The sequence below is a fragment of the Microchirus variegatus genome (genome assembly GCF_963457635.1).
Source record: "Microchirus variegatus genome assembly, chromosome: 21".
Classification (NCBI taxonomy): Eukaryota; Metazoa; Chordata; class Actinopteri; order Pleuronectiformes; family Soleidae; genus Microchirus; species Microchirus variegatus.
The window spans coordinates 10,634,685-10,649,684 of NC_139822.1; the positions used below are offsets into that span (position 1 = coordinate 10,634,685).

General features: G+C 50.4%; 3 protein-coding genes across 6 annotated transcripts in view; 2 read left to right on the top strand and 1 right to left on the bottom strand.

Moving 5' to 3' along the window:
- The window catches only part of wdr33 (WD repeat domain 33), a 13,367-nt gene extending 1,091 nt beyond the window's left edge, over positions 1–12,276 (top strand). The window contains exons 2-21 of the mRNA XM_083907498.1: positions 2,125–2,343; positions 2,773–2,841; positions 2,970–3,074; positions 3,168–3,263; positions 3,829–3,980; positions 7,193–7,290; positions 7,600–7,726; positions 8,065–8,219; positions 8,325–8,403; positions 8,498–8,608; positions 9,048–9,142; positions 9,285–9,371; positions 9,661–9,800; positions 9,879–10,028; positions 10,126–10,746; positions 10,829–10,886; positions 10,965–11,265; positions 11,340–11,509; positions 11,585–11,764; positions 11,919–12,276. Of these exons, the coding sequence (XP_083763624.1) occupies positions 2,140–2,343; positions 2,773–2,841; positions 2,970–3,074; positions 3,168–3,263; positions 3,829–3,980; positions 7,193–7,290; positions 7,600–7,726; positions 8,065–8,219; positions 8,325–8,403; positions 8,498–8,608; positions 9,048–9,142; positions 9,285–9,371; positions 9,661–9,800; positions 9,879–10,028; positions 10,126–10,746; positions 10,829–10,886; positions 10,965–11,265; positions 11,340–11,509; positions 11,585–11,764; positions 11,919–12,070 (3,150 nt within the window). The 5' untranslated portion in view covers positions 2,125–2,139 and the 3' untranslated portion in view covers positions 12,071–12,276. The remainder of the gene's footprint in view (positions 1–2,124; positions 2,344–2,772; positions 2,842–2,969; positions 3,075–3,167; positions 3,264–3,828; positions 3,981–7,192; positions 7,291–7,599; positions 7,727–8,064; positions 8,220–8,324; positions 8,404–8,497; positions 8,609–9,047; positions 9,143–9,284; positions 9,372–9,660; positions 9,801–9,878; positions 10,029–10,125; positions 10,747–10,828; positions 10,887–10,964; positions 11,266–11,339; positions 11,510–11,584; positions 11,765–11,918) is intronic.
- A 1,493-nt stretch (positions 12,277–13,769) lies between these two features.
- sft2d3 (SFT2 domain containing 3) lies at positions 13,770–14,716 on the bottom strand. Its single transcript, XM_083907632.1, has one exon. The coding sequence runs from the start codon at positions 14,621–14,623 to the stop codon at positions 13,949–13,951; it is 675 nt and encodes a 224-aa protein (XP_083763758.1). The 5' UTR covers positions 14,624–14,716; the 3' UTR covers positions 13,770–13,948.
- Positions 14,597–15,000, top strand: part of LOC310942279 (dual specificity protein phosphatase 18) — a 2,266-nt gene continuing 1,862 nt past the window's right edge. Inside the window, exons 1-2 of one of the 4 annotated variants that reach the window (XM_083907633.1) lie at positions 14,597–14,735; positions 14,971–15,000. The exon at positions 14,971–15,000 is cut by the window's right edge and continues 9 nt beyond it. The gene's annotated coding sequence lies outside the window, so the exon portion shown is untranslated. Of the gene's footprint in view, positions 14,736–14,758; positions 14,777–14,801 lie in introns of those variants that run through there. The other 3 variants (XM_083907636.1, XM_083907635.1, XM_083907634.1) reach the window with 3 other exon arrangements.

Below are 15,000 nucleotides of genomic sequence, written 5' to 3' on the forward strand. Positions count from 1 at the left end.
GATGTCTCGTGTCCTCGTGATGTCTCGTGTTTTCGTGTTGTCTCGTGTCCTCATGTTGTCTCGTGTCACTGACGTGTCCTCGTATTGTCTCGTGTCCTCATGTTGTCTCGTGTCACTGACGTGTCCTTGTATTGTCTCGTGTCCCAGTGTTGTCTCGTGTGCTGGTGTCACTGACGTGTCCTCGTATTGTCTCGTGTCCTCATGTTGTCTCGTGTCACTGACGTGTCCTCGTATTGTCTGGTGTCCTCATGTTGTCTCGTGTCACTGACGTGTCCTCGTATTGTCTCGTGTCCTCATGTTGTCTCGTGTCCTCGTGATGTCTCATGTCCTCGTTGTGTCCTTGTGATGTCTCGTGTCCTTGTGATGTATCGTGTCCTTATGTTGTCTCGTGTCCTTGTGATGTCTCGTGTCACTGACGTGTCCTCATGTCACTGACGTGTCCTCGTAATGTTGCGTGTCCTCGTGATGTCTCCTGTCCTCGTGATGTCTTGTGTCCTTGTGATGTCTCGTGTGCTGGTGTCACTGACGTGTCTTTGTAATGTCTTGTGTCCTCATGTTGTCTCGTGTCCTTGTGTCACTGACATGTCTTTGTAATGTCTCGTGTCCTCATGTTGTCTCGTGTCCTTGTGTCACTGACGTGTCCTTGTAATGTCTCATGTTGTCTCGTGTCCTCGTGATGTCTCGTGTCCCTGTGTTGTCTCATGTCCTCGTGTCACTGACGTGTCCTTGTAATGTCTCGTGTCCTCGTGATGTCTCGTGTCCTTATGATGTCTCGTGTCCTCGTGATGTCTCGTGTCCTCGTGATGTCTCGTGTCCTCGTGATGTCTCATGTCCTTTTGATGTCTCGTGTCCTCATGTTGTCTCGTGTCACTGACGTGTCTTCGTATTGTCTTGTGTCCAGGTGTTGTCTCGTGTCACTGACGTGTCCTCGTGATGTCTTGTGTCCAGGTGTTGTCTCGTGTCCTCATGTTGTCTCGTGTCACTGACGTGTCCTTGTGATGTCTCGTGTCCTTTTGATGTCTCGTGTCCTCATGTTGTCTCGTGTCACTGACGTGTCTTCGTATTGTCTTGTGTCCAGGTGTTGTCTCGTGTCCTCATGTTGTCTCGTGTCACTGATGTGTCCTCGTATTGTCTCGTGTCCTCGTGTCACTGACGTGTCCTCGTATTGTCTTGTGTCCTCATGTTGTCTCGTGTCCTCGTGATGTCTCTTGATGTCTCATGTCCTCATGTTGTCTTGTGTCCTTGTGATGTCTCGTGTCCTGGTGTCACTGATGTGTCCTCATGTTTTCTCGTGTCCTCTTGATGTCTCGTGTCCTTGTGATGTCTCGTGTCCTGGTGTCACTGACGTGTCCTTGTGATGTCTCGTGTCACTGATGTGTCCTCGTATTGTCTCGTGTCACTGATGTGTCCTCGTATTGTCTTGTGTCCTCATGTTGTCTCGTGTCCTCGTGATGTCTCTTGATGTCTCGTGTCCTCATGTTGTCTCGTGTCCTTGTGATGTCTCGTGTCCTGGTGTCACTGATGTGTCCTTGTGATGTCTCGTGTCCTGGTGTCACTGATGTGTCCTCATGTTGTCTCGTGTCCTCTTGATGTCTCATGTCCTCTTGATGTCTCGTGTCCTTGTGATGTCTCGTGTCCTGGTGTCACTGACGTGTCCTTGTGATGTCTCGTGTCACTGATGTGTCCTCGTATTGTCTCGTGTCACTGATGTGTCCTCGTATTGTCTCGTGTCACTGACGTGTCCTCGTATTGTCTCGTGTCACTGACGTGTCCTCGTATTGTCTCGTGTCACTGACGTGTCCTCGTATTGTCTCGTGTCCTCGTGATGTCTCGTGTCCTCGTGATGTCTCGTGTCATCGTGTTGTCTCGTGTCCTCGTGATGTCTCGTGTCCTGGTGTCACTGATATGTCCTCATGTTGTCTCGTGTCCTCTTGATGTCTCGTGTCCTCGTGATGTCTCGTGTCCTGGTGTCTCTGACGTGTCCTCGTGTCACTGACGTGTCCTTGTGATGTCTACAATGTAAACATTACAGATGTGTTGTTACCATGGAGACTTTTAAAATCTTGTCCATATAACAGAGTTAAGAACACGTTAGACCATCAGCTGTTTGTGGTTCTCCCTCAGACTGAAGCCGTCACCATGGCGACAGACATCGGTTCTCCACAGCGGTTCTTCCACATGCCGCGGTTCCAGCACCAGGCGCCGCGTCAGGTGTTCTACAAGCGTCCAGACTTTGCTCAGCAACAGGCCATGCAACAGCTGACCTTTGATGGGAAACGCATGAGGAAGGCCGTCAACAGGAAGACCATCGACTATAACCCCTCTGTCATCAGGTACCTGGAGGTGAGTCTCAGCCAATCACACGCCACCTCTTCATCACCTCTTCTTCACCTGTTCATCACCTGTTCTTCACCTCTTCATCACCTGTTCTTCACCTGTTCATCACCTGTTCTTCACCTCTTCATCACCTCTTCATCACCTCTTCTTCACCTGTTCATCACCTGTTCTTCACCTCTTCATCACCTCTTCATCACCTCTTCTTCACCTGTTCTTCACCTGTTCTTCACCTGTTCTTCACCTCTTCATCACCTCTTCATCACCTCTTCATCACCTGTTCTTCACCTGTTCTTCACCTGTTGTTCTTCACCTCTTCTTCACCTGTTCTTCACCTGTTGTTCTTCACCTCTTCTTCACCTCTTCTTCACCTGTTCACCTGACTGAATGATGCTGCGTTCAGGTACCCTCTCACAGTGTCTGTGGTTGTGTCTGCAGAACCGTCTGTGGCAGCGAGATCATCGAGACTTCAGAGCCATTCAGCCTGACGCAGGCTGCTATAACGACGTCAGTACCACGACACCTGAACACAACACTGTCCTACACACAAACATACAGAGTTACTGAGTGTCAGTGAACGTCTCACTGTGTGTACGAGGTCTTTTATTGTGAAAGTCTCCTCTCTCTCTCTGTAGCTCGTCCCTCCTCTCGGGATGCTCAATAACCCGATGAACGCCGTCACCACCAAGTTCGTCCGAACGTCCACCAACAAAGTCAAGTGTCCTGTGTTTGTGATCAGGGTGAGCTGTGATGTCACTTCCTGTCACTTCCTGTCGTGTGTGTTTGTGACGTGGTTGTTATTCATGCTCTTGTTGTTGTTGTTGTGTTTCCAGTGGACGCCTGAAGGGCGGCGCCTGGTCACAGGAGCGTCCAGTGGAGAGTTCACGCTGTGGAACGGACTCACCTTCAACTTTGAGACCATCTTACAGGTAAACCACTGCGCCACCTGATGGTCACCACAGGTCATAGTCGCATGACTCGGCACCTTCACAGGTCCACAGTCAGAGAATGTTTCTTCATGTTTTATACTGAATGGAGCGTGAGCGCCCCCTGCTGCTGAGAACCTGATATTCTCAGTAACTTAACTGTTCACATCAGAGGTCATGACACTCTTTGTCTCTCTTGACCTCTGACCTCCCATAAGCTGATTTAAGTTTACGATCTCTGCGTCACATGATCACGTCTTTATCTCGCCGTTAACCACTCACTCTCCCACACCAAAGTCTGCTGCTCCTCTGCTGCCTCGTGTGGCCACTTTGTGTCACTGATGTCATCTGAACTTGGTGACGGGGGCGGCAGTGACACAAAGTGACCACACGAGGCAGCGGAGGACGAACAGCTCGTGAACATCGCCGTTTATCTCTGCGGAATTCGGTGTGGGAGAGTGAGCGGTTGTTCAGGACGTGTTCCAGGTGTCAGTGAAGTGTGTCGTTTGAAGCTGAATGTAACCTGGTCATGTCTCCTCCCCCCTGCCCTTGGCCCCTCCCCCTGCAGGCTCACGACAGTCCGGTGCGCGCCATGACCTGGTCTCACAACGACATGTGGATGCTAACGGCCGACCACGGCGGCTACGTGAAGTACTGGCAGTCCAACATGAACAACGTCAAGATGTTCCAGGCTCACAAGGAGGCCATTAGAGAAGCCAGGTTTAAACTCCATCTACCATTTTCTGTCGTTGACTTGAGTGTGTGCTGCTCACTGTCGGCCACACGGGGGCGCTGCCTGGTGCTGATGATGATGATGATGATGATGATGATGATGATGTGGTTGATTCATGACAGATGTACGTGTGCGCTGTTGCAACACTGCAGTGATCTGTTGTTGATGTTGAATAAAGTCATCAATGGTTTCTGATCAGGTGACAATGGATCAATAAAGTGAATAAAGAGAAGCACATGAGCTCACAGGCTTCTGTAGCCTTTAAATAAAGCTTTGAACGTTTTTACTGTTAGCCTACGTTACCCACAGTGCAACAGTCTTAAAGGTTTACAGCTACGGTGGCCTTCATGGACCACAAGACCTTTAGTTTATTATATTTATGCACACACACACACAGGACCTTTAATGTCTGTCACTCTGGCCACGCCCTCTGATGACATCATCAGCCTGCAGGTGATGTCACGGTCATCGAAGTTCTCACCACATTACCCATGATCTTCTGGTCCTCAGTCAAAGTGTGATCACATGACTCCTTTAAAGTCGTGAAGTTGTTCCCAACGTAGCCCCTCCCCCTCTCATAATAGCACCTCCCCGAAACACTGCAACCAGACAAGTTACTGTTCACTGGTGACTAACCGCTGTCTGTCGTTTAACTAACCGCTGTCTTTAGTTGAACTAACCGCTGTCTTTAGTTGAACTAACCGCTGTCTTTAGTTGAACTAACCGCTGTCTTTAGTTGAACTAACCGCTGTCTTTAGTTTAACTAACCGCTGTCTGTCGTTGAACTAACCGCTGTCTGTCGTTGAACTAACCGCTGTCTGTCGTTGAACTAACCGCTGTCTGTCGTTGAACTAACCGCTGTCTGTCGTTGAACTAACCGATGTCTGTCGTTGAACTAACCGCTGTCTGTCGTTTAGCTAACCGCTGTCTGTCGTTTAGCTAACCGATGTCTGTCGTTTAGCTAACCGCTATCTTTAGTTAACTAATCGCTGTCTGTTGTTTAGCTAACCGCTGTCTGTGGTTTAACTAAAATCCCTGAAGGCCAAGTCCCCTCAGTGTGTCTCAGACCAGAGGACATGTTCCCTCAGTGTGTCTCAGACCAGAGGACATGTTCCCTCAGTGTGTGTCAGACCAGAGGATGTGTCCCCTCAGTGTGTCTCAGACCAGAGGACGTGTCCCCTCAGTGTGTGTCAGACCAGAGGACGTGTCCCCTCAGTGTGTGTCAGACCAGAGGACGTGTCCCCTCAGTGTGTGTCAGACCAGAGGACATGTCCCCTCAGTGTGTCTCAGACCAGAGGACATGTCCCCTCAGTGTGTGGCAGACCAGAGGACATGTCCCCTCAGTGTGTGTCAGACCAGAGGACATGTCCTCTCGGTGTCTCAGACTAGAGGACATGTCCCCTCAGTGTGTCTCAGACCAGAGGACATGTCCCCTCAGTGTGTCTCAGACCAGAGGACGTGTCTCAGACCAGAGGACATGTCCCCTCAGTGTGTCTCAGACCAGAGGACATGTCCCCTCAGTGTGTCTCAGACCAGAGGACGTGTCTCAGACCAGAGGACATGTCCCCAGCACATTAAGATTGTTGACATTTTTGTTACAAAGTTAAGGGACAAACGTGAGGACATTAACTTTGACAGATTAGCATAGTTTAGCAGAGAAAACAAAGGGAAACTGTTAGCCTAGCCTAGCATAAACACTAATAGCAGAAAGGTCACATGACCTGGACTGTCTTTGTCTCTTCATGTCCTCCGTCACGTCCTCTGCCGACATTTTGCCAAACTCTTTATAACGAAGATGGCGTCTGACGATGACATCATGGAGTGATGCATCATGGTCTCACTGTGTGTGTGTGTGTGTGAGGACACGCTGTCTTTGTGAGGACATTTTGTCTTGTCTTCAGAATTTAGACTTTGTCCTGGATTAAGACCAGGGTTAGATTTAGGTCAAAGGTCAGGGTGGACTTTAGATGGTGTGTGTGTGTATGTTCAGTTGTTTCCATGTCTTGATTGACAGCTGTCTCTGGGGTCAAAGGTTAAAGGATGATGATGATGTCACAGCTGCTGTTCAGGATATTGATTGACATGGTTGTCACGTGGGGGAGGGGCTTAAATAATCCAGACGCTCAGTGTTGCAGAGAGTCGTCTTTCAACTTAAAGGTTGTGGGTTTGATTCCCGGTCGACTTGTTGATGATCGACAGTTGTGGACACCTGACCCTGTGACACTGTCCTCATATTGTTGTCCACATGGTGGAGACACTGAGCACAAACAGGAAGTCAACTGTGTGTGTGTGTGTTGATTGCATTAAGTGCAGTTGCGGAGAAGATCCAGCAGGTGGAGACATTGAGACTGAGGATCATAGAGGAGACGGTGTTAATGTTCATGTTGTCATCAGTGGTGATGAAACATGTTGGCTGACCTCTGACCTCCTGCTCCTACTTTAAAGGTCCAGTCTGTAACATTTGTGTTTGTATCATAGACGACGAGACTTAGACGTGTCCTCAACGTGTCCTCAACGTCCTTTCTGCTCGTGAAGGCCACTGTAGTTTAGTCAGGGTCTGTGTGTGTGAGGTCAGAGGTCACATGTTGTCCAGGCTGTGAGGTCAGAGGTCACATGTCTCACATGCTGAGGTCAGAGGTCATGTCTCACACAGAGAGGTCAAAGGTCATGTCTCACACACAGAGGTCAAAGGTCATGTCTCACACACTGAGGTCAAAGGTCACGTCTCACACGTTGAGGTCAGATGTCACGTCTCACACACTGAGGTCAAAGGTCATGTCTCACACAGAGAGGTCAAAGGTCATGTCTCACACACAGAGGTCAAAGGTCACGTCTCACACACAGAGGTCAAAGGTCACGTCTCACACACAGAGGTCAAAGGTCACGTCTCACACACAGAGGTCAAAGGTCACGTCTCACACACAGAGGTCAGATGTCACGTCTCACACACTGAGGTCAAAGGTCACGTCTCACACAGAGGTCAAAGGTCATGTCTCACACAGAGAGGTCAAAGGTCATGTCTCACACGCTGAGGTCAAAGGTCATGTCTCACACTCAGAGGTCAAAGGTCATGTCTCACACGCTGAGGTCAAAGGTCATGTCTCACACACAGAGGTCAAAGGTCATGTCTCACACTCAGAGGTCAGAGGTCATGTCTCACACACAAAGTTCATGTCTCACACACTCTCCTCTTCTCCAGTTTCTCTCCCACAGATAACAAATTTGCGACGTGTTCAGATGATGGAACTGTGAGAATCTGGGACTTTATGAGGTGTCATGAGGAGAGGATTCTGAGAGGTAACACACACACACACACACTGAGGTAACACACACACACACACACACTGAGAGGTAACACACACACACACACTAAGAGGTAACACACACACACACACTGAGGTAACACACACACACACACACACACACTGAGAGGTAACACACACACTAAGAGGTAACACACACACACTGAGAGGTAACACACACACACACTGAGAGGTAACACACACACACCCCACTGAAAGCAGCAGCTTGTCTCTACAGAAGCCTGTGAGGGACAGAAAGTAGTGTTTTTAATGTGTGTGTCTGTGTGTGTGTGTGTGTGTGTAGGTCACGGTGCAGATGTAAAGTGTGTAGATTGGCACCCCACCATGGGTCTGGTCGTCTCTGGAAGTAAAGACAGTCAACAACCAATCAAATTCTGGGATCCTAAGACTGGACAGAGTCTGACCACACTGTGAGTACACACACACACACACACACTGTGAGCACACACACACACACACACACTGTGAGCACACACACACACACACACACACACTGTGAGTACACACACACACACACTGTGAGTACACGCACACACACACTGTGAGTACACACACACACACTGTGAGTACACACACACACACACACACTGTGAGTACACACACATACACACACACTGTGAGTACACACACACACACACACACACACACACTGTGAGCACACACACACACTGTGAGTACACACACACACACACTGTGAGTACACACACAGACACATAACTCCTCCCCTGTCTCCGCCCCCTGTCTGTAGCCACGCCCATAAGAACACAGTGATGGAGGTGAAGTGGAACCTGAATGGTAATTGGCTGCTGACGGCGTCACGTGATCATCTGTGTAAACTGTTCGACATCAGGAAACTGAAGGAGGAGCTTCAGGTGTTCAGAGGTCACAAGAAGGAGGCCACAGGTCAGTGACATCATCATCATCATGACATCATCATCATCATCATCGTCATGACATCATTGTGTGTGTTGTGTAGCACTGATTGTGTGCGTGTGTGTGTGTCCTCAGCTGTAGCGTGGCATCCCATCCATGAAGGTCTGTTCGCCAGTGGAGGTTCTGATGGTTCTCTGCTCTTCTGGAACGCTGGGTAAACGTCACATGACCTTCACACGATGGTCACATGATGATCACATGACCTTCACATGTTGTTGTTGTCATGACGACGTGATGTTTGTCCTCAGGGTGGAGAAGGAGGTTGGGGGGATGGAGATGGCTCATGAGGGAATGATCTGGAGTTTGGCCTGGCATCCTCTGGGTCACATCCTGTGTTCTGGATCCAATGACCACACCAGGTGACTACACAACTGCAGACGCACAACCGCACAACTGCAGACACACAACCGCACAACTGCAGACACACAAGTGCAGACGCACAACTGAAAACACACAACCACACACCTGCAGACGCACTACTACACAAACACACACCTGCAGACGCACAACTACACAACTGCAGACACACAACCACAAACACACACCTGCAGACACACAACTGCAGACACACAACTACACAACCACAGATGCACAACTGCAGACACACAACTACACAACTTTAGACACACAAGTACATAACCTTAGACACACAACTGCACAGCCACAGATACACAACTACACAATCACAGATACACAATTACACAACCTTAGACACACAACTGCAGACACACACAACTACACAAGCACAGACACACACTTGTATGTTGTGTACTTAACGTGAGTGTTTGTCGTCTTCAGTAAATTCTGGACCAGGAATCGTCCTGGAGATAAAATGAGAGATCGTTACAACCTGAACCTTCTGCCGGGAATGTCAGAGGACGGAATGGAGTACGGTGAGTCGCAAGGGACACACACACACACACACACACACACACACACACACACACACACACACACACACACACACACACACACATTTCAGATGATTCTCATTCACAGCTCATGTGTGTGTGTCTTTGTTTGTTTGTGTTTCAGACGACATGGACCTGAACAGTGTGGCCGCCATCCCTGGAATGGGTATTTCAGAGCAGATGAAGGTGGATATGGAGCAGGAGCAGAACAGTGAGTGTCTGAATCTTCTCTGATGGAGATCTTCTCTGATGGAGAACTTCTCTGATGGAGAACTTCTCTGATGGAGAACATCTCTGATGGAGATCTTCTCTGATGGAGATCTTCTCTGATGGAGAACATCTCTGATGGAGATCTTCTCTGATGGAGATCTTCTCTGATGGAGAACTTCTCTGATGGAGAACATCTCTGATGGAGAACATCTCTGATGGAGAACATCTCTGATCATATCTGATGGAGATCTTCTGGTTTACGTCATCTCTGGTGTCTCTGTTGTGTCCAGGTAAAGAAGCTGCCCCTGAGGTGGAGATGTCCATCCCTGGTCTGGACTGGGGCGTGGATGAGGTCATGGGTAAAGATGCTAAGAAGGTTCCTCAGAAGAAGGTCCCATATGCCAAACCCATCCCTGCACAGTTTCAACAGGTAAACAGGTGGAGAACATCAGGAGGGAACCTCCAGCTGTTTGTTTGTCCTCCAGCATGACCTTCTCCACCTCCACAGGCTTGGGCGGAGAACAAAGTTCCCATGATGCCCCCTTCTGGAGACAAAGATCGCAAGGTGGAGCAGAAGGTGGACGGTAAGAAGAAAAGTCAGGCAGAACTGGAGCAGGAGATGGCAGCTCTGCAGTACACCAACCCCCATCTGCTGGAGGTAAGAGCTCCACCTACTGGTGGAGACCGTGAACCATCAGCTGCTCTGCTGCCCCCCTCAGGTGTAAAAGAGAAGTGACTGTCTTTTTTTTGTGCAGCAAATGAAGATGAACCAGATGGGCACAGACGGGAACATGGGCCCCCCACAGGGCCCCCCCTTCCCTGGGTCTGGAGGAATCGGTGGACCCATGGCTCCTGGTCAGCAGGGCTTCCCCCCAAACATGCCTCCTCAGCAGATACCCAACAACATGGGGCCCCCCATGGGCCCTGGAGGGATGCAGCCTCCGTTCATTCCCCCTGGACAGATGGGCCCTCCATCAGGACCTCAGTCTCACCAGGGGCCCCCTCAGGGCATGATGGGACCACCAGACATGCAGAGACACCCTGCCCCTCCCAGAAACATGGGCCCCCATGGAATGGGTCCTGGCCCCAGAGGAATGCAGGGGCCACCTGGTGGAATGATGGGCCCACCTCCTCGAGGAATGGGTCCAAGGGATGCTCAGGGGCCCCCACCTCAGGGGGGCATAATGCCACCTCAAGGGAACATGATGGGCCCTCAGGGTCCTATGATGGGGCCCCCACCCAGGACACACGGCAATATGCCAAACTATAATGGGATGGGCAACATGCAGGGGCCCCCGGGAGGGATGCATGGACCTCCAGGAAATATGCAGGGGCCCCATGAAAACATACAGGGCCCCCCATATATGCAGCACCAGGTTAGTCCATTCATCAGGTGTTGGATCAGGATCAGGTTTTAAAGGTGCTGTCTGATGTTGATAACTGACGTGGTCTTTGCAGGGTCAGAACTCGGGGCCCATGATGCACGGGATGGGGCAGCAGGGGCCCAACATCAAAGGTGAGAGAGTTAGACCCAGTCACAGTGCAGGGGTGTCCCTCAGAACTACAGTCCTGACTCTGGATCTTCTCTTTTAAGGAGATCCTCGGGGGCCACCGCCCAACTACCATATGGGCCCTCCAGATCGACAGGGACCCGGAGGTCCTGGAGGACCGGACCAGGCATCGGGGCCGTACTGGGGGGACAATCAGCAGGGGAGACGTGGACCGCCTGACTTTGATGGAGGTCAGGATTTCCATGGCAGAGGCGAGGAGGCCTGGAGACCAGGACCAGGATACCAGGGGGGCCACAGGGGGGGAGGGCACCGCGGAGGAGGAGGAGCCTGGGCCCCTGACGAGAGGTTCAGTGGAGGAGAGTTCAGAGGACGGAGAGACGAGCGGTGAGACACTTTGTCCTCTTCACCGCTGTACGTCAGGACCGAGACCAAGTCCTAAACTGATCCCTTTGTCTCAGGTTCAGAGGAGGTGGACCCGGCCGGCCTGGAGGGCGGAGCTACCCAGATGAGTACGGCGCTCAAGAAGAAGGCTTCGACGTACCGGAGGAGATGAGCCGAGGCTGGGAGGGCGGAGCCAGAGGGAGGCCACTGAGAGGAGGAGGAGGAGGAGGGCCCCCCAGAGGAGGAGGTGAGCACTGCGCTCATCCGTCTCAGTCCTCACTGTTGTCCTCAGCCTCTAAACTCTCGCTCTTCTTGTCCGTAGGTCACGATGGTTATCGGGAAGGTCAGCAGATGCATGATGGGACGTCTCCGGCCGGTCGTGAGCGCTCGTCCTCGCTGCAGGGGATGGACATGGCGTCTCTGCCGCCGCGGAAACGCCCGTGGCAGGACGGACCGGGAACTGGAGACCCCCGAGATCTGGAGTCACCGGGGAGTGACGGAGGTGAGTCGCTCAGAACCCGTCCAGAACCTGAGACCTTCTGGGTCCATGATCCTGGTCCATGATCCTGGTCCATGATCCTGGTCCATGATCCTGGTCCATGATCCTGGTCCTCAGAGGACAAACCTTTAAATGTGACATCATTTCCTCTGTGCAGGTCGAGCTCCTCCGAGGGAGGACGGAGGTTATGCTCCTCCTGTTAGAGGAGGACGAGGAGGCTGGGGTCCTGGAGGTCCTGGACCAGGACCTGGACCCAGAAGAGGAGGACCACCACCCAGAGGAGTGCTGAGGGGGGGGCGGGGCCGATAGTCCTGCAGGCGTAAACTCCCATGATCCTTCTCTCCTCTGGTCCCTCCACAGACCGTAGACCTGAGTCCAGATCCTGATGAACCTTGGACAGACTTTTGGTCGTGTGACCCAGCGCTGGCCTGTGATTGGTCCACAGGAAGTGATGTCACAGTGGTTTTACTGTAAGATACTGTAGAGAAGCTTTGTCTTTTATTTCACACTTTTGTCTTCAGCTGGTTTTTGTCTTTTTTTGTAAAAGATTTCTATGTTTTGTGTCGTCACCACGAGGTGGACAATAAAGATTCACACTTCAAAATGCCTTTAAAGGAGCACTGCAACATTCCTGTCACTCATGTGTGCCATGAGGGCGGGGATTGTTTTCTTTGACACAGGTTCATTAAAGGGGCGTTACTGAGTCATGCTAACATTAGCTACACGTTTAAAGTGTTAGCTTCTCTAGAGTCATGCTAATATTAGCTACATGTTTAAAGTGTTAGCTTCTCCAGAGTCATGCTAACGTTAGCTACATGTTTAAAGTGTTAGCTTCTCTAGAGTCATGCTAATATTAGCTACATGTTTAAAGAGTTAGCTTCTCCAGAGTCATGCTAACATTAGCTACATATTCACAGTGTTAGCTTCTCCAGAGTCATGCTAACGTTAGCTACATGTTTAAAGTGTTAGCTTCTCCAGAGTCATGCTAACATTAGCTACATGTTTAAAGTGTTTGCTTCTCCAGAGTCATGCTAACATTAGCTACATGTTTAAAGTGTTTGCTTCTCCAGAGTCATGCTAACATTAGCTACATGTTTAAAGTGTTCGCTTCTCCAGAGTCATGCTAACGTTAGATACATGTTTAAAGAGTTAGCTTCTCCAGAGTCATGCTAACATTAGCTACATATTCAAAGTGTTAGCTTCTCCAGAGTCATGGCAACATTAGCTACACGCTTAAAGTGTTAGCTTCTCCAGGGTCATGCTAACATTAGCTACATGTTAAAAGTGTTAGCTTCTCCAGAGTCATGCTCACATAAGCTACACGCCTAAAGTGTTAGCTTCTCCAGGGTCATGCTAACATTAGCTACATGTTAAAAGTGTTAGCTTCTCCAGGGTCATGCTAACGTTAGCTATACGTTTAAAGTGTTAGCTTCTCCAGGGTCATGCTAACATTAGCTGCATGTTTAAAGTGTTAGCTTCTCCAGAGTCATGTTTACATTAGCTACATGTTTTAAGGGTTTGCTTCTCCAGAGTCAACAGAGAGAGGATGTGGTGGTAATTCTTCAGAATTCCTCAGGGGGGGCGTTGTATCTTTGTCACTCTCCCACACCAAAGTCACTCACTCTCCCACACAAAAGTCACTCCTTCTCCCACACCAAAGTCCATAGAGTAAACCAGTGATTTTAACATCACAGCACACAGGAGTTCACAGGAGTTGTTGATCCACTGCTGCCTCCATCACTAACTTACAATGACTGATTTTAGTGAATTCAGCTTTTAAAATATTTACTTTAGACTTAACTCAGTGACACAAAGTGACCACACGAGGCAGCAGAGGACCAGCAGCTCCTGTGTTTTCTCTGTGGACTTTGGTGTGGGAGAGTGAGTGGACAAAATGATTGGCTGTTTATTACAGTAAACAACATGTAACCATGGAGATGTGTTGATGTAACATGACAACATTTAAACATTGTTTATATAAGTTCATGTTATTGATTACAGAGAAAATAGTATTTTTACAATCATTGCATTAATGTGACAATAACAACTTTGTCTTTGGTCTCTCACGCACTCACGCACACACACACTGTCTGTTTGTCAAAACCACGTGACACCGTGTAAACAGGTGTGATCAGCTGACTCGAGTCTATCGATAATCGATAATCGATCATCCTGCTCAGTCTTCCCTCAGATGGACATGGTTTTCCCGCTCACGGTTCTCCTGATGGCGGACGCCGCCATTCCGCCCATGAACCGGATCCCGGCGCTGCCTCCGGGCAGAAGCGACACCACGTAGCCGACGATGGCGGTGACCTGCAGGGCGGCGCCCAGCGCGGTCAGCGCGGTGCTGTGGAGGCTGAGCGCCGCGTACAGAGTCCCGCCGAGCGCGCACAGGTACACGGCGGCCCCGGGGTTCGAGGGCAGGCCGGAGATGAGTCTGCTGGGGCCGCGCAGAACCGCCGCGGCCGCGATGGCGAACAGTGACCCGAGAGACCAGAGGAGGGCGAACTTCCGGGCGTAGAGCAGCAGCAGCGGCGCGTACAGCGCGGACAGCCCGAAACACAGCGCCGAGAAACACGCGCACACGCCGAAGGCCACGAGCCGCTGACGGCGACTCAGACCCGGAAGACACGGGTCCGGTTCTGCCGACCACGGCCAAGAAGAAGAGGAGGAGGAGGAGGAGCTGCTGTTCCCGGTGGAGCTCTGCCCGGACCACGGGCTCGACCACCGGCCGAACCAGCTCCCGGCGACCGGCTCCGGTTCTCCCAGGTCCAGCACGGTGCTGGAGCTGGACTGAGACCCGGTCTTCGCGCCTTTAGACTGAGACAAGTACTCCTGCAGCTGTCGGTTCAAGTCCGCCATGACGGAGCGAGCTAACCGAGAGCTAACCGGCTAACTGTTAGCACTCACTGCCTCTTCTTCTTCGCTACTTCCGCCTCTGGTTGACTTCCGGCTGCGCCGAGGAAAACAGGAGGTGGTATGAAGATAAATAAATAAAATAATATTAATAATAAAGTGAGTGAGAAATAACGTGAAGATAATTGAGTGAGTTATTGATTATTGATTATTGATCACGTGGATTTACTCCGTGCTTTTATTTTGGTAAAGGTCACATGACCTATTTCTGTCAAACTAAAATTAACCCTTCATGTGATTGGCTGACACACACAACCATGTACGGTATGTGTGTGTTTGTGTGTCACTTTCAGCAGTGATCAGAAGAAGACACAGTGTCAGTG